This window comes from Centroberyx gerrardi, chromosome 9 (genome assembly GCF_048128805.1).
Source record: "Centroberyx gerrardi isolate f3 chromosome 9, fCenGer3.hap1.cur.20231027, whole genome shotgun sequence".
Lineage (NCBI taxonomy): Eukaryota > Metazoa > Chordata > Actinopteri > Beryciformes > Berycidae > Centroberyx > Centroberyx gerrardi.
The window spans coordinates 23490241-23514209 of NC_136005.1; the positions used below are offsets into that span (position 1 = coordinate 23490241).

A 23969-nucleotide genomic window follows, 5' to 3' on the forward strand; every position below is an offset into this window, starting at 1 on the left:
TTGCACTGACCTTCACCGTAATGCATGGCTAATTAAGTCATGCGTGGTGATTCCCCCCTCAGCCAAACAGATGTTTCATCTGTTTACAATAGTTTGACAGCCTGGTCATCTTTCCCTTTACAGCAGTTTGGACCATACTGGAGGGAAAAAGTCAATGTTGACAGTCCATCATCCAGGTCATTATGGTGTTGTTGACGGTGCGATGTGATATTCAGCATGACATTTCAGTTCGATCATTATCGTTGGAGGTCCCACTTAGGCTGTCTATGAAATTATATTATGTTTATTAGGACATGCTATATGGTTCTCTATGGTAGCAGAAAACAGTAACTAAATTGTTTTGATTGATGAAAAATAAGAAACAATTAGAATAGACTCTTAGAAAAAAATGCTGCTTGATTCTGTGTGAAAGGTTGACTTCTAACAAGGAAGATTTCTCTGGGTTTTTTTTTTAAATAAATACTAATAAACTTGAATACATGCAAAATAAATCTCAGCAATCATCTGACCTCTGTCTAAATACTGCTACTGGTTAATTCTGATCAACAGGTTAGTCAGACTAAGGGTCTGAGGGACCGTGACAACTTCATCCTCAACCTCAGACTATTCAGAAAATCATTCCTGAATGACAAGTGACTAATCAGCCTTCGGTCCATTCAACAGACACTTAAGGCCAGAGGCTGAGGGGCTCTTTTGATTGTGTAAACAAATGTGAGAGTGGACCATTTAAAGGTCCGCGGCAGGAGTTCCCAAGTACATCTTCTGCTGCACGGGACTCAGTGTATTTCACAGCCTTGTGTCTAAGTTGAAGTTCTGACATTGAGAGATCTGGAATTTTTTTACACCTCCAGTCAAACAGTTTTTACTTCCTGAAACAAAATGTGTCACTGAGCAATATTTGTCAGCACTCTGCTGGATTTATCAGAACTACTAAGCTACGGGTCTGGGTGAAAAAAGACAAATAAGACATTCATGATTAACAAGTCTCTAATCATCCATTTGTCATATTACCCAGTGCAAGGTATTAATTGCCTAAATTAAATGAATTGCCTCAACACATCATAGAGCTGGGGTTACATTTTGCTGTTGTGCTAGTTTGTGAATTGAGGAAGCACAGCTCGAAGATAAAAATTTCAAAATCATTTATTCAAAATATAAATATCAAAATATTTATTCCATACTTTTCCTGACATTTTGTGCAATTTTCAAACTTTTCAAGACCTAGCAATAATTAAATTTGTTTTCCACACTTTAAAAATCTGCGTGTGAACCCTAAAATTAGCTTCGTATACGCTTTCCCTTGAAATTGTCCAGTTAGGATCAGGGTAACAAAAACCTACAGTGGCCCTCGATGTTATCAATATTAAAGGTGCCAAAGACATTTTAGCTTTTACATTGTAGTTTTAGACTCCAGAAACCTTGAAGTACCTCTTCCTAACAGTAAAAATGATACATTTGTATTCAGTCTAACACAAAACTGGTAAACATGACGTTGGCAGATAAAATCTTCTGTAATGGGTCTTACATGGAGACATTCAGTCGCCCATTTCTCTGGGGACTAAATATTACAGCAGTAGCCACTGGATAAATGGATGAAACAAGCACAAACCCAAATGGCTTGGGTATACATCAGTGTGTGTGTGTGTGTGTGTGTGTGTGTGTGTGTGTGTGTGTGTGTGTGTGTGTGTGTGTGTGTGTGTGTGTGCGCGCGTGCCTTAAAGCTGTCTGGCAACCGCAGAGGTAATGATGTCTTCCAAAGTATCCACCTGAAAGAAAAGAGCAAGAGAGACACTTTCAAGCTGTGTTTGCCATGTGAACCAACCATCAAGTGACTGAGTGATTGACTGACTAAGGAAATAGTGCTTTAAATTGCTGGCATAAAATGCTATAAAGCTGGCAAAAGTGCATTAACACAGAACAGTATAGTATGATGTCAATAAAGGGCGAAGATTGCATGTGGTGACAATATGCTACATTCAATAAAAAGCTCATCAGTTGCACCAAAACAGTGGATGAAATCGTTTCTGTGCCTCCCTGTATTTGATATCCTAGACTGATTATTGACTATTGTGTTTTTTTTTTTTTTGTATTCCCCACCTCCCTCCTAATATTTGTCCCTGTGTGCTTCCCGATTTGAGTGTCTTGCACTAGGCTACATTTAAAATTACCAGAAATAAAGGTAATTTAAATAAGCAAAAAATCAGCAAGGTGATGGACTGAATCCCTGTTGTATTCGTCCAATTGCCCAACACTAAAGGCCACTTCTGCCTCAGTTTTACCTGGTTGCCCTCTCCCACAGTGAGGTTGTTGAGCTGGTAGATGCTAACTTGTCCATCACTGTCCCCTACCAAGACACAGTCTGTCTGCGTGGCAAACAGCAGGGAGGTCATCTTCACCCCAGGAGCAGCCGGGTGCACAATGATTGGGTCCAGGCTGAAGGAGACAAGTGTACACACTGGGTACATGTGGTGGACACACTGGGTCACGTTTCAAATCAGAGAGAATAATAAAACAGAGTGAAACTGAGCGACACAGAGCATAAACAGTTTATTGCCACAGTCAGACTCACATGCTGGAATTCAGGTCCCAGATCTCCACCTGACCCTCGTTGATGGCTCCAAACACTGTGGCCCATTTTGGGGACCACATGATGTCGTACACGGCCCGCTGGGTGGAGGTGAAGCCTAACACAGGGGTGAACCGGTCCTGCTTCCACAGCTGGATGGTCCAATCAGAAGAGCAGCTCAGGAACACATCAGGGCTGAACGGACACCATTTGATCCGGTTCACAGGGCGCTGAGAAAGAGCAAGATATGAAGGTCAGCCCAAAGACCCACTGCAATGACAATATTAGCAATAGGTGTCTACAGAAGGACTGCAGGACTGGGACCTTCCCACAAAGATACTCCACTTTTTACATTTGACATTTTAGAGTTTAAGCATTTAGCTGACAGCTCTTACCCAGAGGAACTTGAGTGCAACAGTAGAATAAGTTTCAATTCCTAGATTACCAACCATGACAATAAATGTAAGAAAATATTCCTAGGACCCAAGAATCATCAATAAAGATTGAAGAGGTGTTAGAGATAGAAACACGAGCTTTACTACAAAATAAGGGCATATTAGAGTGAGGGAAAGGGGATATGGGGGGAGGACTAAGTTTTTCTTGAAGAGATGAGTTTTCAGCTTTAACTGTCCAACTTAACCAAATGTTAACAAAAGGGTAACAGCATCATTGATTCACATTTTCTTTTGTAAATGTGAAAGGGCCAAGGGGTCAGTAAGCATTAGGTCATGGGACAGAGCTTTAGTGACCTTGTAAAAAGTATGTGGATCTCGGAAGCTCAAACTTGCTGAGACAAATTATATGAGCCTGAGAGGTCAGTATGGTATCACAAGAAAACCTGTGGTACTTTGTTTTTTACACATTATGCTTAAAACGTACCTAAGTGTGTGCGCCCTTCCATCAAGAATCTAGCCAAGCAAAGGACAGTGATGGGTTGTATTGTAATTTACTTTGTATGCATTTTACAGTGCATTTTAGGCATTTAGCTGATGCTCTTATCCAGAAGGACTTACCATGTGTTGTGTGTAAGTCTCTAGAAACTGCTGACTGTTGGCACAGGAGCACTTGTGGATGTAGCCCTCCCATGTGCCAGCCAAGTAGATGCCGGAATCCTGGAGGAACAGTGCAATGCAGTAGCGTGATGCATGATGATGATGATGACAATGATTTATGGAAACACGGTCAGGGAATTATACACATCCTGTAGAATAGTTAACCTTACAAAACAAAATTGTCCATGTCAATAGTCTAATAGTAATTTAATGTAAGGCTGCATTTGAGAGGAGGGAAGGGAAGAGGTGAGGGGTTACATGAGTGTACTGATTTGATGTAGGGACAGTTCCACAGCCATGGCCTTGTCCTAGCCCAAGAAATTTCTCTCAATGTAGAAGGACTACGCTCAAATGAAAGGACTACGCTCAAATGAAACCGGCCTATAAGCTATGGAATCAGGCTAAGTATTTCTGTGGCCAATTTACCTTTGGATTGAAGTCAAAACAGAGACCACGAGTCAGTCTTGGTAGAACATTCTCTGTCTTCTTCGCCTCCCCGTCAGCCTGCTTCTTAGGCTTCTCAGTTTGCGTCCTGCTTAGCTTCATCAGGTCTATGGCAGAGGAATGCACAAGTGTTTTGAAAAGTGCTTCACAAAATAAATAAATAAATAAATAAAAAAAAATAATAATAGCTGTCAGCATTACAGGGTATACATGCTCTAGCAGTGCTATTCAATTAATTCAAAATCTTAATTCTTCAAACAGAAAGGATAGTTTTCATTTGTTTTGTTATAGACTGGATGTTACAGCATTCTCATAGCAAAAGGTATTCTACACTCAATGTAAGCCTTGCCAAACCCCCTTTGAGGTTCCAAAGTGTCAAAAATGGTTAATCAATGTTCATTTTAAAATTGGACAGGTTAAAATATCAAGGCAATCAGGAGGTCACCATCTTTACATGCCTAGATAGAATTGCACTTGAGCATTGTTTTTTCCTGCCTATTAAACTCAAGGCTCATCTAAGTATGTTTGCCAACTACCTAAAAGAAAATACAAAATGTTAATGTGTTTCATATCGTTTGAATGCATACGGCTTCTAAATTAATTTGAGCTATTTTTCCTTGAATAGGGTTAATGAATGGGTTGCAATAGTGTTATGTTTACTACTAGAACTATATATGATCTTAGAGATATTTCAACAACCTAAACCATAGCCTGGTGCTGAGTACAGTACTTAAGCAATCGAGGCCGTTGCGCTGGAACCACTTGCTGATCCTGCCATCTGCAGATACAGAGATGAGAGCTTCTCCCTTGTCCTCCCCTGATAAGCCCATCTCTTGTTCAGTCCACTTGACCTGCCATACTGGACTCAAGTGCTTATTGGGACACGCACTGCACAGAGATAGACAAAAAGAAAGAAAGAAAGAAAGAAAGAAAGGGGAGATTAGATACACTTACAGTTACAAATATCCATAACATACATTATTTATACTATGGAGAAAGTTGGCAGAAAAATAGATAAAAGAAAGATGCAGGATGTGCCATGTGTCTTTTTGTTGTGCTTTAAGAGACGGTGGTCATCTACTATCGTTTTGCAAGACCTGTGTGATTGTCACTGGGTATTTCAGTATGTCCTAGGAAAAAGGAATCAACAATAGGAGACAGACAGTGGCCAGTTTATTTTTCTTTCATCACAGGCAGGATAGTCAGTCATAACAACAGGTGGAAAAATGGACAAACAGGTGCATTGGGGACACAGTGTAAACACGGTTATGTAAACAAAGGTATTTTGTAGGAAATGTGTCGTTGCTTTTTGATTGCGCATAACTAACCAGCTACTATAAATTCACAGGATGACTGTGAGAAAGTGAAGTGACGCCAGTGCCAAATGGGTCATTAAATGGGTTTCCTGGCCAGTGAACCTGCACTTGTTTCCCCTCCATGATGTTTGCCTTTTCCCTTTCACAGTAAGCATATCCTGTTTTCAGTTCAGCATAGTTCCAATCCAGACATTATTTGGCCATATAAAATTGAGTAAAATTTTGTTAAGAGTTTGATTTTCAAAGGGAAAATATGGAATACATGGTTTTCATAACTTTCACCACCCATAGTAACTCAAATCCAGGTCTGTTTTAACTCGGTGTTTACAAGCCTCATCAATCTTGTGGCATCCAAGGAGGCGACAGACAAGTAACGCCCCACCAGTGCCAAGGAGAGCGCTACAAGGTGAGAGAGAGTTCAGCACCAGGGACAGTGCTACAGCCCACTGAGACTTGGACTCACCTGTGACCAATTAACAATCAGCACTAGATCCTATTTAACCTATTACTCTCCCTGAGACACGGGCAGCTCTGTGGAGTGACAGTGAGTACTAAAGCCTGAGCCTCAGCATAATATCTCGACTCGAGAGAACGTGAAGGAATGACAGAATTAATGCTCACTACCTCTCTCACCCTCTCTTCCCTTCTCGCCACCAGGACTCAACCCACAGCGACACTGTAGCAGCACATCTATCCCCGGGAACCTGATAAGACTTGGGCTAACTACTCTCTTTGCTTTCTCTGTTTTTCTACAGACAGGAATTAAACATATTTTTGTTCAAGCATCAAACCACTTGTTCTTTCTTATTTCACAGTGAAACCAACCTCTCTCGCCCACGGGCTGCCACAATGTAAACCAACTTCTAACAGCCACAGTACATGTAAAATTCATGCTTAATTGTCATACTGCAAGGGGTTGTATCAAAAAAAGTCAATTTGAGAGTAAAAAATGTCTCTATCCCAATGAATTAAAACATAAACAAAGCCAGAAGGTGGGAGACCAGCCTGTGCCAAACTGAAATTATGGACCGGGGCTTTAAAATGCATCACTCCCCCACTTAATAAAGTGGAAAAAGACACTTTTGCTGCTCTGAAATTATATTCATATTTAGGGACATGTTTTAGATTTCAACAGCAACACAGAACATTTAATTTAAAAAATAGCAAAATCGGTTTGTAGTTGGTATATTCTTGCAAGCTCAATTTTAGGGTTAGGATTAGGTTTAGGCCAAAGGGAGAGGTTACATGTTGTACAAAGAAAAACACTGCCTGTCAGTGAAGCCATAGCTCCACCTGCTGAAAATAAGAAGTAATTTAATACATGCTGAAAATATATTCTGTGTGACTGAGAAGTATGACTTGAAATTCTGATTATGAAAAATTATGGAAAAGGGTTTGCGGTCCATTCGTAACTGCTTCATTCAACTGCTTCAGTGTATGATGTAAGAGCAGAGTTCATTTCAATGCTCCATTCCCCAACCCTTCTACACAAACACACACACACACACACAGTCCTCACCTACTGTTGACGGCATGTGTGTTCTTGTCTTGACTATGGACGCTGTAGATAGCTACGGTGCCATCGTACATCCCCACGGCCAGCTGGTTGGGGTTCTTGGCTGAGAAGTCCACAGAAGTCACACCACTTTCACAGTAGAAGACACGCTCAGGCCACTGCAGAGGAGACAAAATATAAACACAACTTTTCAATGGGTAGCTATCACTCCCAGATGAATTAAATTGAAAGTCTACTCATGGGGGATAAAAAATAGCCACAAATGGGAACTGTGACAGACGTCTCCTATTACCGCTCAATATAGTTTATTCTAAAGACTTAGCATGGAGCACTGAAGTGAATGATCTACTGAGGACACCACAGATGATTTTGGTGAAAATTACTGAACTGGAAAGTTGACCAATGGGCAAATCTCCCACAAACTTGGTGTATTCCTTTAATTGAGATATTCCTACGTATATCAATACAGAAACTTTTCAACTCAGTTATTCTCCAGATGACTTACAGCCACTTGATGCCTGCCCATTATCTTCTTTAATTCATTAGTTATTATTCCACTTTGTTTCTTTATTTCATATATTCTTTATATCTCTTAATTGGCCTAAGTGTGTTCTGTTTATGTATTGAATTAGATTAGTCAATAAATTACTAATTTATAAAGACCTGTTTCTGTGTAATATGTGTGCAAAATTGCAACCCTGCAAGGTCAAGAATTGACTAAACCTTTAGAAAAGACTGATTCTGGTTTTACAGTCTTCTATGCATAGTGGCTGGTGCCCTAGGATAGTATTGCTAGATCCTTTCTGTGTGTCCATATTGTCATAGCCAATAAGGTCATTTTATTTCCCTAAGAATTCCTTATTCCTTGTGCTTAATTAAGATGTATTAATCAATACAAGTGTTTGGTCCCCTTTAATCAGCATCAATATGTGCTCAAATAGTTGGCTTTGTGTAAGTGTGTTTCGTTCGTGTTTTAATGTATTGCTTCTGTGTGTGAATTGCCTCTGTGTTTATTTTTTTCCTGGGCATCAATGCAGTATGGACGTCATCTCATGTCATCAGTCATGTCATCAGTCATGTCATCTCGTCAACTGTCATTTTGAATTTGAATTAGCTGAATTAGAAGATGAGTCAGAAAGTGAGGGAAAGTAAACAAAGTAAAAAAAAAAAAATTAAAAAAAAGAGGTATATACCGTGGTGTTTTTGAGGGACCAGCAGCAGACCAGGCCTGGTTTCTGGTTTCTGAAGTCAAACTCACCATAGCCCACTGCCAGGAGGTCCTTGGAGAGGAAGCAGAAACACATGCAAAAAAGTTGCCGAAATGTGTCAGACGTGATTTAACAGGTAGTATAACTTACAACTTTCCAAACAAAGAAGACTAATATTAGCAGAGCCATAAAAACAGTAAATGTTTGACCACTGTAATTTACGGTGGCAGTAATAGCAACTCCACAATCCTGCTACATGGCATTGCTAAGAATTAATTTGCAGTTGTATATCACACAATTTGATTTGTATAAGGTCAGTGTCTCGCAATGTTACACAAAGTATAGGCACTTACTGTATACACATATTAATGTATAATTTATACTAAAAAAAGAGGCATCAACATAGTGCAGACATTTTAACATGGCCGAACTGTCTATTAATTGCTCAACATTACTGATGAACAATGAAGGCAGTTAAATGCACATCCTGTTTCAGTTGCTAGACTGAGTGAAATCCCATGTGATAGCAAAACTCCAAAACACCCTCTAAGGAAAACAAAATGACAACAGTGTGTGCAGGTGCACCTCCTGCACTCCCAGTATCTACACTTGGGTGTCTGGACAGCAGTAGCAGGTCTGGCTGTGTTACCGGGTTCTTCTTGTTCCAGGCCATGCTGCTGATGTTGTGTCCTCTGGTGAGCTCACAGCTGAAGACCCAGAGATGCTGCAGGGCTGGAGTCAGAGAGCTCTCCGCATCCTCCTCCCTCTGCTCCTTTGCCTTGGGCTTCGTCACACTGTCAAGGTCTTATACATTCAATACATAAATACATATTTAATTAAATGGTTACATTTTATGAGTATTCATTAATATTTTGAAAAAATGCACTCTGTGTGGTGATAACCTCAGTTTACCTTCTAGTGTGGGCAGTTGTCTGTAAGCAGCCAGCTTGGGTTGGAAGATGTTTTCCAGGATGCTCCTCTCCATTACTAATAAGCTGTGTTGGAACTTCTCTGACAGCAGGATCAGCTGTGGGTCTGGCTCATCTAAGCAGATCAAGTCCGTCTCCATTTCTCTCTGTGAGCTAGATGCACTGGCTGGAGAGAGATACATGGCTGTCATTGCAACACTATCCATAGCACACAGTAAAAATATTGAAAACTGTAAGAATTCATATTTTTACTGAACTAAAACATCCTCTCCAGTGTCCTTCATATCTTTAGAGACTGACAGCATTACGTAAGTAATAATGCGATAACATTAATAAAGTAAGTATTCTCCCAGGTAGTTACCCATACTGGCGGTGCTGCCCACTGACATGGTCTTCTCTGGGTCTCTGCTGGTGTCAGTGAAGGCCTCTGGATAGCCAGCCTCCTCTGGGTCAGAGGTAAGCACTGCTTCACCCTGCTCAGGGCCGTAGAAGGAGTCATAAATGTCCCAGGTAGTAGCATTGGTGGCTGTGGACATGGAAGGAATTCAACACATTGTCCATTTTGAAAGGCGATTAACCATACACCAAGTCACAATCCCTCAGCCACCATCCCCTTTGATGAATTTGAACAAATCACGCACTTCAGACATCAACGTTAGACAAAAGTAAGCGCACAAAGAGGACAATAAAGCCTAACCTGCATCCACCATGACAATGCTGTCACTCTGGACATGTTTGTTTTTAGGTGCTCCATTGAATGTCTGCATTGATCGCTCCATGTACTTATCATTGCCCACTCTGTTCTTGCAAAGCTCAGCATAGCGATTGTTTCTCTCTCTACACACAGAGGGTGAAGATGACAACAGTTTGTTACAACAAAGAAGAATATACATTTTCAAGTACTGATAAACAGATACATTTCTTTTTTATTCAACAGTTATGGTCGAACTGAAGAAATGTGGGCATTACATTGGCAGGGAAATTTGACTGCCATTTCAACTTTAAAAATAATGTATTATTATGTGTAGCACTACTGGAAGTTGGTCTGCGACCCATTTTGGATCTTGCCTATAGTTAAGAACCCCAGGAAGTAAAGGACTTTACACACTTTATTGCATCTGCATCATCAGCATCCACTGACACAAAGATGCCGGGCATGTCCAGGAGTGAAATGGTCTCTGTCTCAGAGATGTAGATATCTACCATCTCATCCAACATGTCTTCTCTCACCGGCTCCTTCTCTTCCTCTCTCGTCACCTGCACATCTGGCAGGGAACACAAGACATGAAACAAAAGAATACGCATTTACCTCCACAAAAGATCTGTTACAGCTATCCCTGACATGTGACATTCCATCCAAATACAATGTTCTAGATATAATTGTATCCTGTTGAATATAGTCAAGATTTGATTGCTTATAAATTACTAATACTGTATTATTAATGCATTATTATAGCCAAAGGATATGATCATCAGCAGGAGGAAGGAAGAGGATAACAAAAACAATGATGACGATAAACACATATTTCAAAATGAACAATGGCAAAATAAATAAATAAAATAGTAACTGAATGAAGCTGGGACGGTGATGGGGAGGTCCCGTTTGGATAATGTATCCTCTGTTTCCTCATTCATTGACTCCATGGTAGACTGGCTCGATCTGGATACCTTGCTGCTACCAAATACTGACCTGGAAAACAATGTCATTACTGGGTCAGAGTCCATTTGTTGGTCAAAAATGTGTGGTTACAGTTGCCCTGGTGGGCTACATCATGGGTATGACAATGATTCATGACCTTTATCACATGTCACACACTATGTCTTATTCTTCCTACCACTCTCTAAGATATATTTTACTACAAGTAGAAATGCCAAAAAATAATCTTTGAAAAACCGCATCGCATTTTTTTTTTTAAGCATTTATTTATGTATTGTTTTCTCAGTGCATCTCACTTTTTAATTGTTGACTCAAGGAAAATGGAGGTAAAAACTGATTTTCTTCCCCACCATCACCCTTAATAAATCACACATTGGACTATATAGTAGTTGATTTGTTCATATTTAACAAAGTGGCTGGAGGGAAGGTAAAGTGCTGCTTTCCTCAAGTTTGCCTGAATTCATACATTCATTCATTATGTAAGACTGGGATGCAGTTCTGATGGAATAGGTTGCCACCCGCTCTCATCCCGCCATGGCACAACCTGTTACCTGGAAAAGGGCACAACAAAGCTCCCAATGGTTGTTGTCTGGTGTAACATGGAGAGGTAGTCTGTTGTACTGGTCTCATCGAGGAAGAACCTGCTGTGTTTGACCTGCAGAGCCCCTGGCTCTGGCTGGTAGAGGGGCCGAGGGGTGACGTCATGGCCACCATCATCAAACACCTGCAACGAGGGGAGGAATGACTTGAACAGCTGCATGCCACCAGCTACCACCACTACAATACTGTTACCACCACTACTATGACTATTACTGCTGTTACTATAATAATAATAATAATTTGATTTGTATAGCAAATTTTTACAAGTTACCCGAACTGTTTGCCTAGGAGTTTGAATGGCGCTTTTGTCCAGGACTTTGCTGTCACCAGACAAGCTGAAACCTCTTCGGCTTAGAGAACCTGCAACGCTCCTTGTGTATCTTGTGCTTTGGTTGAGTCGATGTATCCCTGATACTGAAGTATGTATTGCTTGGGAAGACCTAGAGGACAGCAAAATAACAAATTAGCATAGCATGGCTAGCATTACCACTGTCTGTTTCTGCCCACTGTTGAAGTGACTGGCGGTCAGTTATACTGTATAAATGTGAACTTACGGGGTAACGTTAACCATCAGAGTACGTTTCTTGACTTTTGCTGCGGGGGTCGTCATTTTTATAGTCTTGTTGTATGTCTTCTGTATAGCAGAGAGAAAACGCGTTTGTGTATTCTGAATATTGCTATTTTGGTAAGCTAAGTTATGGTTTCAACCGTCTACAGTGGCTCATGTCTTGTTGAAAATTACCATAGCAACGCCGGGAGGGAAAAGTGACGCCAAAGGGGGTGTAGCATTTGTCTCTGGGGACATCCTCGCGGCCCCATCTTCAACGTTACTTTCTATGGAGATTCACAGATATTGTACTAAAGAACAATATTTTGGGGGTTGTATTCGGTGTATTTATATTCGGAAAGTGGCTAATTCCTCACTGAGCGCAACTAGAAGAAACTCCAGCCCTGTAGGTGGCGATGTAGAGCAATGCCTATGAGCTTTGATTTCCCAAACAGGCAGCGAAGTAAAGCAACATGGCAGGGACCCCAGTGTTATGTAGTTTGTCAACTTCATAGAAATGATATACTTTGATGACCCAGTCAAATACCCAACTCGGATGAATAAAACACCGTTCCGTCGTCTGCTTTCATCTGTTACAAGGTGAGTGTTGCTTACTGGCTCTGAATCTATATGTACTTGGCTAATGCTAACTCAGGAGGCTAGCTGATGTTAGCTAGCTAAACTACCTGTCAGGAAAGCATTTGCATCTCGAATTGCCACTGCTGCTGTGGACACCTGTCAGTGACATCCATGTTTTCAAACACAGCTAACGTTACTCTTAATGTTTATGGACTCATTGCATTGAGTATTGAATACATGTGTAACGTTAATACAAAAAGAAATAATGGCTATATATGAGGAAGGACAGTATTATGCTGACCTTGACTTCAGCTCCTCTTTATTTATCTGCGACAACTAACAGTCCTGTTCGGTCGTTCAGTAGTAAGTTAACGTGCATATGTCTTATCTCTGTAGAAATTATCTGGAGTAGTGGTACATCTGGATCTACCATGGAGGCCCTAATGCATCAGGCTTGGCAGAGAGTCTTGCGGCGCCTGCCCAGAACCCTAACCGTCCCAAGCAGGAACCATTCCAGCTGTGCTGAACATGCCACAAACCCTGCCCCCACTTCCTCGAGACATATCAAGCCCACACTCCTGGTGTCCCGCCTCTACCAGCCCTCGAACCTGCGTGATGTGGGGCAGGATAGCCGGTCACCGGGGGAGATGACCTGTAAGAGCCAGAGGCTAATGCAACAGGCCGGTCTCATCCATCCCTCCAACCCAGGGTGCTACTACTACCTTCCTGCCACCGTGCGCTCCATGGAGAAGTTGGTGAGGCTGTATGCATAAAGCTTTTAAGAATTACAGGACGGGTCTAGAATAGGACTGTACATTGGGGCGTATGGATAATGAGCCGGCGTACAAGGGTGAGAGTAAATTTACTCATTTTGTCTATGAAAGATGTAGTAACTACTGCATTAAATGAACAGGTGAGAGTGATCGACCAGGAGATGCAGGGGATCGGTGGGCAGAAGATGGACATGCCCAGTTTGTGCTCGGCCGAGCTGTGGAAGTCTAGTGAGCGCTGGGACTTGATGGGAAAGGAGCTGTTCCGTCTGAAGGACCGCCACGGGGCTGACTACTGCCTGGGTCCCACACATGAGGAGGCAGTGACGAGTCTTGTCGCTTACCAGAGCACGCTGTCCTACAGACAGCTCCCTCTGCTTCTCTACCAGGTAACCTGCTCAGCAAGCATCCCGACTGTCATCACCTGTGGGTTTCCGGTAATGACCTGCAATTTTTGGTAATGATTTATTTTGTTTAATGCAGATCACCCGCAAATTCAGAGATGAGCCGAAGCCAAGGTTCGGTCTGCTTCGAGGGAGGGAGTTCTACATGAAGGACATGTACTCGTTTGACATGAGCGAAGAAGCTGCTTACCAGACCTACGAGTCGGTGTGCGAAGCGTACACCAAGCTCTTCTCCCGGCTGGGCCTGCGTTGCGTCCAGGTGCAGGCAGACACGGGCAATATCGGGGGTAAACTCTCCCATGAGTTCCAGTTGACAGCAGACATAGGCGAGGACAGACTTCTGGTCTGTGGGACCTGCTCCTTCTCTGCCAATGTAGAGACCGTGTCACCAGGCAGGACTGACTGCCCACAGTGCAAGACTGGCACACTGGTAGAGTCAAAGGGTATAGAGGTAGGCCACACCTTTTACCTGGGCACAAAGTACTCTCATATATTCAATGCCACATTCAGCAACCCCCAAAACAAGCCTACCATCACTGAGATGGGCTGCTTTGGTCTGGGGGTGACCCGTATTCTCGCTGCAGCCATTGAGGTGATGTCAACAGAAGAGGGGATCCGCTGGCCAGGGCTTCTAGCACCTTATCAGGTTTGTGTTTTACCCCCGAAGAAGGGCAGTAAGGTGGATGAGGCGGCCGGCTTAGCTGAGGAACTGGTACACACTTTGGGAGAGACTCTGCCTCGTTTGAGGGGTGAAGTGCTTCTCGATGACCGTATCCAGATGACCATTGGTAAGAGGCTGAAGGATGCCAACCGGCTCGGCTACCCGTATGTCGTTGTAGTAGGGCAGGGCGCTCTAGAGGAAACACCCAGGTTTGAGGTGATCTGTCAGCAGACGGGTGAGACGATGTTTCTTAGTAAAGATGGACTGGTAGACCTTCTAGGAAGAGTGGAAACTGTATGAGTAATAACTGGGGAAAATGGGAATAAATGTTTTCATTTCGTGTTTGTGTGTACTATGTACTAAGTGTACTATCCATTAAGTGAATGATGGTGGTGAAAGAAGACCAAAGCCATGTTATCTACAAGGTGTGACATTGAGGGGACTTGAACTTTAAGCCACAGTGATTCTGTTTTTACCTCATGGAATTACATTTTGTTTTGCAAAGTAATTCAAGCCATAACTTTGCATTCTGGCTAGAATTGTAGGTCAGCAGTGTAAGTTTATTAAAATGTCACAACAATGGCTTTATATTGCACCACACACGTCGTATTAGACTGCACTGGTTATCGTGATGTACTGGGTGAGAATGTCACAATTTGTTTTGCAGCCTTTTGTGTACCTAAGCCAATGAAAATTTCAGTCCACTGAGCTGGCCTGAAATCAAGTTTTTCTTTCTGTGCGATGTAATATGCATCTGTAACATACATCTGCTTTCTTGGGATCAAATGCTGTAAATTGGTAAATAAAAACTGTAAATATAACCGTCTTGGAACAAAAAAATAAAAGTACCATTTGACAGTTTCTGTTAACTTGCCTCAAGATTTTATATTCTTCATCATCATCACGACCTCATTTTCGGCCCAGGCCAGGCTGCGGAACAAATGTATCCGCGATGTGTTTCCTGACGGATGAATATAGACGTAGTACTGCCCATGCACATGTGTAAACAAGAAGCTGGCCTCCTACAATAAGAAACAATATTATAACAGATGAGCTTATGACAGCAATTTCATGTCGTAACACAATTATAGAATAACAGTGAGCAAGAAAACATTTTGCTTGAAAAATACAGATTGATCGAAAATGGCGTCTTCGGCACTGCAGGATGATAGCGATGATGGCATGGACGAATTTATGGACAAATTCAAGACACAGAAGTATGAAAATGCTTTCAGTGAAAGCAACTGGGAAAAGGTAACGTGTAGACATGTTAATCTTAGACAGAATCTCATTTCTACGTAGCTGCTAACGTTACACACCGTTATTGTTATTATATTGCCAGTTAGCCAGCTAACTTAGGTAGTTGTTAGCTTGAAATATCAAGGTAAAGCTAACGTTAAGTTAATGTTAACTGTGTGTATTGCACTGGCCTAGTTTGTTGCTGTCTATCCACTGCTGCCATTCTGTTTAACTCTCACCCAGGAGTTTGAAAAAGTGCCCATGTTCATGAAAACAGCCCCAGATGAGATTAACCCTGAGACACACCCGGACCTGGCTTGTCTTCAGTCCATTATCCATGATGATGACAGACCTCCAGAAGGTAAAGTGGAGCAGGGCTGAGTTACCCAAAGCATTTTCAGCAGTTGTTGTTTAAAACAGGGCAGCATGAAAATGAAGAAGAGGTGTCATGATTGTGAGAAACTGCCCATCCTGTTTGTGAGTCAATTAATTTGCTTCATTTCTTTTCAGAGCAAGCACAGTGCCTGAAAGATGAGGGCAACGAGTATTTCAAAGAGAAGGACTACAAAAAGGCAATACTGACATACACAACAGGCTTGAAGAAGAACTGCAGTGACCAAGACATCAACACTGTTCTGCTCACCAACCGGGCTGCAGCACACTTCCACCTGGGTAGGGAGTCCTCTAACCTAAATCTATAAATGTCATAAACATGCATTTATACCTTTTTGAGGCAGTGAAGAGGGGCAGCGTCTGGGATAGGCATTCTATAAAGTAGGACAAAATCCAATTTGGATAATGTGTCAGTTTTTAAGGAACAAATGAAAAGAATAGTGTTGGTCTGTCCTACATCTGTTTGTGGCGTCTCTTGGTGAATTTCAGGATAATTTTAGGAAATTCGCTCCTCTTATCCCACAGGTAACATGCGCTCTGCATTGAATGATGCTGTGGCTGCAAAGAAGATCAAACCAGACCACCTGAAAGCGTTAATCAGAGGTGTGTACATACAGGCTTTTTCACCTGTAACAATAACTGGCTTGTATTTAACAATGTCAAACAATATATACTTAGCAATTCTGATGATTTATAATATAATAATGAATGAATAGCAATAGTGATAATAATAAAAAACTAAATGATGTGCACATGTTCTGTGTTTCTGCAGGTGCACAGTGTTGTATGGAGCTGCGTAACTTTGCGGAGGCCATCCAGTGGTGTGATGCAGGTCTGAAGCTTCATCCCACTGACAAGAAGCTGCAGGAGCTGAGAGCGGCAGCAGATAAACAGAAGGTTTCAGTCGCCGATGAGCATTTTTGATTTTGGGCGGGGTGGAGGTTTTAAAGGGAGACCGCATTAAGGATAGCGTCGTTGCCACAGTTTATGTATTTACCTGTATTTGTTTTGTGACTTTCAAGTCAAATTTCAGTGAAAGAGTCAGCCAAGTCTTACCTGTTTGTGTCCCAGAGAGCAGCGGAGAGAGATGCCAGGAAGGCCAAGGCCAAAGAGAAAAAGGACCACAGTGAGAGAGAGGCTCTTCTGGCTGCTATAAAGGTAGGCGTCCTATTTAAAATTGAGAGGAAAATGAAACTTCAACATGCTCTCCACTGTCCTGACCATTTGTGTTCTATCTCTAATCAGTGTATAACTGATCTAATACACAGCCTGTTTGTTGCATGATTATCGGAGCCATTTTTGTGTGCTTCCCACAGGAGCGAGGCGTCAAGCTCCTCCAGCCTGAGAAGCCTCCCCAGCACGGGTCAGACAGCGAGGATGAGGACGGCGGCTCCGCTGCAGGCGTGGCTGAACTCAGCCTGGATGGCCTCAGCTCTCAGGAGGCCACCGGGGCTCGGGTCTTCATGGATGAGCAGGGCTCGCTGCAATGGCCTGTTCTCTTCCTCTACCCTGAACACCAACAGAGCGACTTCATCTCAGCCTTCTCTGACAGCTCCTGGTAATCTCCTCTTGTTCGTTTCAGTCCCACCAGGATTTTCTGTGCTTACTGCACGCAAAATATGCTTGATTTTATTGTATAAATCACGTCTGTATCTTATTATGTGCTTTTCCCTGTTAGTTTCATAGACCACCTGGCGGTTATGTTTGGAGAAGAACTTCCACCTTGGGACACGGACAGCAAATACCTCCCACAAAACCTGCAGGTTTGTGTGTTTTGCCTGAGATGTACAGTATACTCAAATGTGATTGGTCACTCATTACGACTACAGTACATGGAGTAAGAATGAGCAGTCCAAACAGACACTTGGTAATTGATTGTCTGCTTATTCTTCGTGGCTTCACAGGAAAACAGTAGGGGAAGAAAAGCAACAGTATCAGATATAAGTCAATAATGATTTAGTTTTGTGGAATCGTGTTAACCAGCATAATTTGCTAACCCTCTAAAGACGAAATGGTGGAGGTGGGGTTTTATTTTGAGTTATTTTCAAAGGTCTTACGTACAGTATATGTAAAAAAAATCTTAAAAATCAAAGTCAGTTCTTTTTTTAATGATATTCTGGCCACGCCTTAGAAGATAGTTCACTTACATATTTGGACCACCATCCTGAATAAGTGAATATACTGTATGATTTGTGTTTGTGTTTTGTTTTGCAACTTTTTTTTTTTCTGTTACAAGCTGTAGTTGTGCTACATTGCTGCCACACTGTGGTGAACTGAATGCATAATACACTCAATTCTGTCAAAGATTATGTCATATAAAGTTTCAATGTGGGGTAATGTTGAGTGGATTACTAGAAAAAGGTAATCTCGAAGGATTACTGATTACCTGTCTGTGAAAAGAAATCAGTTACTGATTTCTGATGACTGAAAGTAGTCAACAGTAATAATAAGTAATCTGAAGTACAACGGACAAACAAGTATTATATTTCAAACCCAACACTGATTAAAGAACAATGATATCAGTGGGTTTGCATTCCTAATTAATAGTATTTTATCTTTTCCCACTTCTTAGCTGTTCTTTGAAGATGAGGAGAAGGAGACGCTGTACCAAGTTGACCCAGAGACGTCCCTTTTGAAAGCATTGCAGCATAAAAGGTAGATCCATTGTTTGTGTTGCTGATGTGTGGTTTCATGTTGGTTTAATGTTTTGTTTATTGATGGAACATATTTGTGACGTGATGGCATGCTTTTCTTACACGCCCTGAAGTACAAACATTCCACAAGCCTTGTCATTTGGCTACTAAACAAACGACTTTGTGGTCGGTGTGGACTGCCTTCATAACTAAACTTTGACTTTCTTTTCTGATTCATTGTTTCTCTTTTCTGCTCTGTTAACAGGTGTTTTGTGAAGGCGGGCACTCCCAGCTTCATTGTTTTGGTAAAAGGCTCGTCATTCTGGAAACAGTTTTTAACAGGAAAGAAAACACAGAGATTATAATTACAGTGGCCTCTTTGTCAACTCTTGGATTTATTAACACATTAATTCCTCCTACCAGTCCAACAGGACTGACTTTGTTCTTGGAAAAAATCACAGACTTGTATCGTGAGATTAATAATCGTGTCAGGCCTATACAGTACTTCCTTTGTGCCCATGAGCAGAGCACACTGTAAGGCAAATATCAATGTAAGTGATGAATATGTAAAAATTATAAAAAAAATTCTCAAAGTAATTCATATTGACTGCTTGTTTTTCTTTCAGTACAAATGCTAAATTTTAATTGAAAACAAAATAAGACATTTTATTTGTATAATTCAAAACATATTTGCCAGGAATTTTACAAACAGTAAAAGAATTTAAAAAAATCAAAGACAAACTTATTAGACAAACAATAAAAATCACCAATGCAGACAAGCTAAAATATGGATAAGATGGCATTGTTTTGTCTTTGTCAATGACCTGCAGAATTCAACACAATCTGATGCAGTGCTACAGCCCATTGATTGAGACGAAGCAAGCATGTGTAAATCTCTCAGGGTTGTTCAAAGACAAAAATAAACAGATCTAATCTTTGTAATGTTCCTAAATTGGTGATCCAGCTGTTTAGTATGTTTTTGAAGGTTTTAACAAAAATTAAAAGAAACTTCCTTAATTCTTAGATACATGCTTGATGTACATATTTAAAGGATCAAGAGACATGTGAATGTGTCTAGAGATGTGTTCAGCGTCAATAAATGTTTTGCCTGAATTTAGTTGAAAGAAACTTTGTGACATCCAATCCTTGACGACAGCTGGACAGCCATGAATTACCGCCAAAGTACTTGGATGGTTTAATTTGGTTGAGACACATAGCTGAGTATTGTACAGTATATATCCAAAACTGTCTTGTTCTGTAATTATTTGCCACTAGCAAAACAGGGTCAGGTCAGGTTCAAACGCTGTCGACAGTGTGACCAAACCAGCTTTTCTAGCCAGGTAGGAGTGCTGTCCTGTCATGGTGGTATGTTACAACACAGCATAGAGTTGGGCCAGACCTAAATTCCCAGAAGTCTGTGTCAAGATCAGTAGTGCCATTGTAAGCCTTTGGCTGGTATTATCAGTCATTAGTCAAAAAAAGGAGTGTTAATCTAAAATCAGGGTTAGGGTGAGGGTTAGACACAAAGATACTGTACTGATTTTATCTTTTCATTGATGAGCAGAGAGATGGTGAGAGATGGAACTGGATATTTTTTAACATGAGTTGTATATGTCTTAAATCTGATCTGATGCTATATTTGGCATTGCAATTTGTGCGCAGAGGTCAGATCCAATTTTTTGTTGTAAAAGGCAAAACTAGGGCCAAAATTAATTTAAGTATCTGAACCCACTAGTTGTTTTTGTTTTGGACATCCCCTTGCATTCCCATTTAAGGAATATTCTGGGTCTCACATCACAGCTAAGCATCAAGTTGGCCACTTTGATTATTATTGACGGGGGTCCGTAACTCGGTGCTGAAGCCATGTTGGTTGGGTAAACAGGAGGTGGGCGCCCATATTCTGGCCCATAACCTGGTGCTGCTGCCATAAGAGGTGGGCCCGCTTGCATCACCGGGTTCTGTTGATTCACCATGTGGACCTAGGACGTCTTCACTGTTGGAGGAGGCTGCATGTTGACCACAACAGGTTGAGGCTGGATGTTGACCTTCACGTGGCCTTTCTTGCGATGTTTCAGCTCGCGGGCCATCTGACACCAGGAGCACCACTCGCAGAAACAGGAAGTCATAATGTCCTTACAGAGAGAACCCTATGGAGAACCAAAGTATTTCAGTTATTGTTCTTTGTGGTGTTACATGTACATTGTTATTCTGTGATCTGTCTAGTATCAATTACTCCAACTGGAAGGGCACTCGGAGAGCGCAGACCTCCGCCAAGGTTCGTGCTATTATTGCTTGTTCGTGAGTCGGATCCAGATCCGCTCCAAAATTGAATGGGTTCTTCCCATTACGGAAGAGGATTAGGGCCACGTGAAAAATTTATTTGAGTTCTGAGTTTAAAGTCTGAGAATACAGAGGCCAGACTAAAGAGTCCTAATGTACAAAAGCATATCGCTTACCTGCTCCATGGATGACACTTACCTGCTCCACGGAACATTGAACCTCTCGGACCAATTCCAAACAACTCCAGAACAAATCAGGATCTTCAAACCAATCCACCTTCCTTTTATCTCAAAGTCAGAAGGATCAGAAATGCAGTCGACGGCGGATGGCCAGTGCCTAACCTAGATAGCCCTGATAAAAAGCCCCTCTGTTCTTTGAAACAGTTGTGGTCAGGGCTCTGGGTAACACATCCACGGCTTCAGGACCTTCAAACGTAGTCCAGTCTTCTATGGGGACCAGCCCCACATGCACAACAGCACATTACACCATAACCTCTCATCATCCGCCAGTCCAGCTTAGGTAGACTGGTGGGATGCAACAGGACCTAGACAGTTTCTATTTTGTCATTCTCCAGTTGGGCTCAGTTCAGCTGTAACAATACAACAGAATCTAACAACAAATATAAACGGGGGGAGGAGAAACTGCAAGAAGGACCCCTGACCTGGGCTTCCAACTCATGTTGCCTGACCTGGCCCCGTTCTCCTCCACTTCACATCAGGTCCCTAGAAATGGTTTTAAGGTTTAGTTTTAAAGTATAACCTTCAGAATTCTGACTTTAATCTCAGAACGGCACCGAAAACATAACCTCCTTGGCAGAGGTAATTATCTACAGCAACAAGCAGGAAATCGTGACATCCTTGCAGAGATAACAGGAGTGTTTTAGTCCATCACCATTGTTGCATGCTAACTTCTTTAATGAACATTTACATGATTCATCTATGTCTTGAATGTCAGGACTCCAGACTTCTGAAACTTATTCGAGTGCATTCTTTAAATTAAAAAATGTAGAAATGTATATTTTTGACAATATTGCTTCTCTTAGACCCCGAAAAGGACTTTTGCAGATATGAGGTTTTCATCCAGCAACATGTTGCATGATATGAATGTACTCCACTACTACACCTTGATTCCATATTTGTGACGAATGGCAACCCTAAGAGACAAGGCTGCGGGCGGCACACACAGAGGAATCCCACAGGCTGCTGTTATGGCAGGGCTGCATATGTCAAGTAAGGGGAGACATCTGCTCTCTCCAAACTTCCCTGTGGTGGTGCAGGCGAAGCAAGGACAGCACCAGAATCCATAACAACCTGGAAAACACCAAGACTCTCAGACACCCTTATAAGTTTCCAGCTAACCAGGGAAATGCAAATGAGAACAAAATAGTCCTGTCCACAGATACTATAAATACTTTTAATGAACAGGAGCTGATACTTACAAGAACTGTAGTCATCACAGCAGTCAAAGAGGCCGGTGTTCCAGTTTGTCAAGGCAAGTGCTGCCATCGGTTGTTGGACAACTACTGTGTTAGCCAAAGTCGGTGATCAATCAGCCTCTAACACACAGAGATCAGTGTATAGCAACACAACCCAGAGAAATTGTGGCAATGAAGAAAGCTGCTTTGTCATAGCGGGACTATTTGTTCCCTATTTGTTCTTTTGTGAGCACCTTCCCATTAGATTATTGTTGAGAACTTTTTGGTACAGATGTGGGTTTCCGTATCAACCCACTGGTAATCTTAATAAGAATATTCAAAAATAGATGCGTGTGTAGCTATGTGACAAAGCCTGCCAATCATAAATCTGCTGTTGCTGTTATTTGTATTTAATGGTGGTCTATGTCTTGATATGTCAGATTTTATCAAGCTAATATTTTTTATTTTTAGTATGCTAACTTACTAAATGTAAGTAAAATTAATTTATAATTAGCGCAAGTTGACAACATTTCTAGTTTTAAGTTAACTACATTTCTTATTAGCAAACCCAAAGATTTTACCTGATACCCGTGGCACTCTTGCTGTCCCGTCTGCAGCTGAGAGAGAATGAAAGGAGGTGCCTTGGATGAGGAATGCCATCATCTCAGGCATGTTGGGTAACTGTGCACAAACAATGCTGCAGAACCTGAATGTCATTTTTAATACAATGGAGTTCTATGGCTGCTGGGACATGGCTTCATTGACACCGGCTACATGGACGAGACTTGCTGGCAAGACAAAATCATTGTTGATTTTGTTATTTTCATAGGATTTGTTGACGGTAAGCAATGCATTAAAAAACACCGGCCTTATCCTTTAAAGAACTCTTTTGGTTGCAACTTTGATAAAGGGGCCATCAACCCAAATTACTCATTTTCAAAATAGCCTATTAGATGACAAGTTAATGAGTATCAATACTTTATCAGATTTACATTTATATGGAGGACAAACAGAAGGTCAACCATGATACAGTGTTGCAACCTGAATGTCCAGCAGACAAACAGCCAACTTTTGTGTGTCTTCAAAAGAGAATGTTGCAATAAGACAAATGTTAGCTGGCTGCCTGAGACATTCAGTATCAACTCGCCAGTTGCTTCTTAAAACACATTTAGACGTGCTTTTATGTGTTTATTGTTTTATTTTGCCTGCTTTTGATCTTGTATGTTTTTCATCTGATTTTATTTTATGTATTTATTTTGTTTATGTTTTTACCCCCACCTCTCTAGAGTACTACTAGATAAATAAAGTTTATTATTATTATTATTATTGTTATTATTATTAGCAGTAATAGTAGTAGTAGTAGTAGTAGAAGTAGTAGTAGTAGTATTCAGCATAACTAATCAGTAATGATTTACATGAGGATGGGGTGTGTGGAGGAAAAGCTTTCTTTGATAGTAAGCGGCCCCCAGATTTACCAAGAGAGAACATTCTGATGAAATGTCAGATCTGAGATGGTTGGAGGGTGTTTCCCAGGATTAGAGTCTCCTGACAACAAGACCTTGACCAGGACAGGATAGTGTCATAACCACCATCCAGCTACATAGGTTTAGTCCATGTGACTTAACCCAGTTTCTCATATGTGATGACAGTCAAGTCCTAAAATTCACAGGAATGTTCTCCTGCCACACTACAGTAGCAACATTGCCTCTCCATGTATATCCGCACACTTCTTGTCTTGTCATCACTGAAAGACGGATACTT

General features: G+C 41.5%; 4 protein-coding genes across 4 annotated transcripts; 2 read left to right on the forward strand and 2 right to left on the reverse strand.

The window, feature by feature from the left end:
• Nucleotides 1-1293: 1293 nt before the first annotated feature.
• dnai4 (dynein axonemal intermediate chain 4) lies at nucleotides 1294-11898 on the reverse strand. The gene is made up of 17 exons (XM_071905302.2): nucleotides 11843-11898; nucleotides 11560-11728; nucleotides 11240-11412; nucleotides 10620-10721; nucleotides 10140-10307; nucleotides 9729-9868; nucleotides 9393-9557; nucleotides 9015-9197; nucleotides 8752-8906; nucleotides 8088-8174; nucleotides 6898-7052; nucleotides 4793-4950; nucleotides 4045-4169; nucleotides 3580-3678; nucleotides 2570-2796; nucleotides 2280-2433; nucleotides 1294-1766 (listed from the first exon to the last, which is right to left on the reverse strand). Exons 1-17 carry the CDS (start codon nucleotides 11896-11898, stop codon nucleotides 1716-1718), a joined length of 2367 nt encoding a protein of 788 aa, XP_071761403.1. The 3' UTR covers nucleotides 1294-1715.
• Nucleotides 11899-12295: 397 nt separating this feature from the next.
• pars2 (prolyl-tRNA synthetase 2, mitochondrial) lies at nucleotides 12296-15100 on the forward strand. The gene is made up of 4 exons (XM_071905301.2): nucleotides 12296-12435; nucleotides 12811-13169; nucleotides 13328-13573; nucleotides 13668-15100. Exons 2-4 carry the CDS (start codon nucleotides 12846-12848, stop codon nucleotides 14547-14549), a joined length of 1452 nt encoding a protein of 483 aa, XP_071761402.2. The 5' UTR covers nucleotides 12296-12435; nucleotides 12811-12845; the 3' UTR covers nucleotides 14550-15100.
• Nucleotides 15101-15231: 131 nt separating this feature from the next.
• On the forward strand, nucleotides 15232-19111 carry ttc4 (tetratricopeptide repeat domain 4). The gene is made up of 10 exons (XM_071905297.2): nucleotides 15232-15503; nucleotides 15732-15849; nucleotides 15999-16160; nucleotides 16407-16484; nucleotides 16654-16778; nucleotides 16953-17039; nucleotides 17198-17439; nucleotides 17560-17644; nucleotides 18454-18536; nucleotides 18780-19111. Exons 1-10 carry the CDS (start codon nucleotides 15393-15395, stop codon nucleotides 18877-18879), a joined length of 1191 nt encoding a protein of 396 aa, XP_071761398.2. The 5' UTR covers nucleotides 15232-15392; the 3' UTR covers nucleotides 18880-19111.
• LOC144539657 (cornifelin homolog A-like) lies at nucleotides 18880-22867 on the reverse strand. The gene is made up of 4 exons (XM_078285486.1): nucleotides 22790-22867; nucleotides 22233-22349; nucleotides 21917-22104; nucleotides 18880-20661 (listed from the first exon to the last, which is right to left on the reverse strand). Exons 2-4 carry the CDS (start codon nucleotides 22297-22299, stop codon nucleotides 20494-20496), a joined length of 423 nt encoding a protein of 140 aa, XP_078141612.1. The 5' UTR covers nucleotides 22300-22349; nucleotides 22790-22867; the 3' UTR covers nucleotides 18880-20493.
• Between the last annotated feature and the right edge of the window lie 1102 nt (nucleotides 22868-23969).

What these genes read in the sequence shown, in the direction of transcription:
- dnai4 (XM_071905302.2), bottom strand. Translation starts at nt 11,898, where the DNA reads ATGACGACCCCCGCAGCAAAAGTCAAGAAACGTACTCTGATGGTTAAC. An exon ending in CTCCTAGGCAAACAGTTCGG is followed by an intron (nt 11,413 to 11,559) that starts GTAACTTGTAAA and finishes CCCTCGTTGCAG; the next exon opens with GTGTTTGATGATGGTGGCCA. An exon ending in AGACTTACACACAACACATG is followed by an intron (nt 2,797 to 3,579) that starts GTAAGTCCTTCT and finishes GCTCTTTCTCAG; the next exon opens with CGCCCTGTGAACCGGATCAA.
- pars2 (XM_071905301.2), top strand. Translation starts at nt 12,846, where the DNA reads ATGGAGGCCCTAATGCATCAGGCTTGGCAGAGAGTCTTGCGGCGCCTG. An exon ending in TGCGCTCCATGGAGAAGTTG is followed by an intron (nt 13,170 to 13,327) that starts GTGAGGCTGTAT and finishes TTAAATGAACAG; the next exon opens with GTGAGAGTGATCGACCAGGA. An exon ending in TCCCTCTGCTTCTCTACCAG is followed by an intron (nt 13,574 to 13,667) that starts GTAACCTGCTCA and finishes TGTTTAATGCAG; the next exon opens with ATCACCCGCAAATTCAGAGA.
- ttc4 (XM_071905297.2), top strand. Translation starts at nt 15,393, where the DNA reads ATGGCGTCTTCGGCACTGCAGGATGATAGCGATGATGGCATGGACGAA. An exon ending in CCTGAAAGCGTTAATCAGAG is followed by an intron (nt 16,485 to 16,653) that starts GTGTGTACATAC and finishes GTGTTTCTGCAG; the next exon opens with GTGCACAGTGTTGTATGGAG. An exon ending in ACCTCCCACAAAACCTGCAG is followed by an intron (nt 17,645 to 18,453) that starts GTTTGTGTGTTT and finishes CCCACTTCTTAG; the next exon opens with CTGTTCTTTGAAGATGAGGA.
- LOC144539657 (XM_078285486.1), bottom strand. Translation starts at nt 22,299, where the DNA reads ATGGCAGCACTTGCCTTGACAAACTGGAACACCGGCCTCTTTGACTGC. An exon ending in CTGTGATGACTACAGTTCTT is followed by an intron (nt 22,105 to 22,232) that starts GTAAGTATCAGC and finishes GGTGTTTTCCAG; the next exon opens with GTTGTTATGGATTCTGGTGC. An exon ending in GTCACAAATATGGAATCAAG is followed by an intron (nt 20,662 to 21,916) that starts GTGTAGTAGTGG and finishes GGTTCTCCATAG; the next exon opens with GGTTCTCTCTGTAAGGACAT.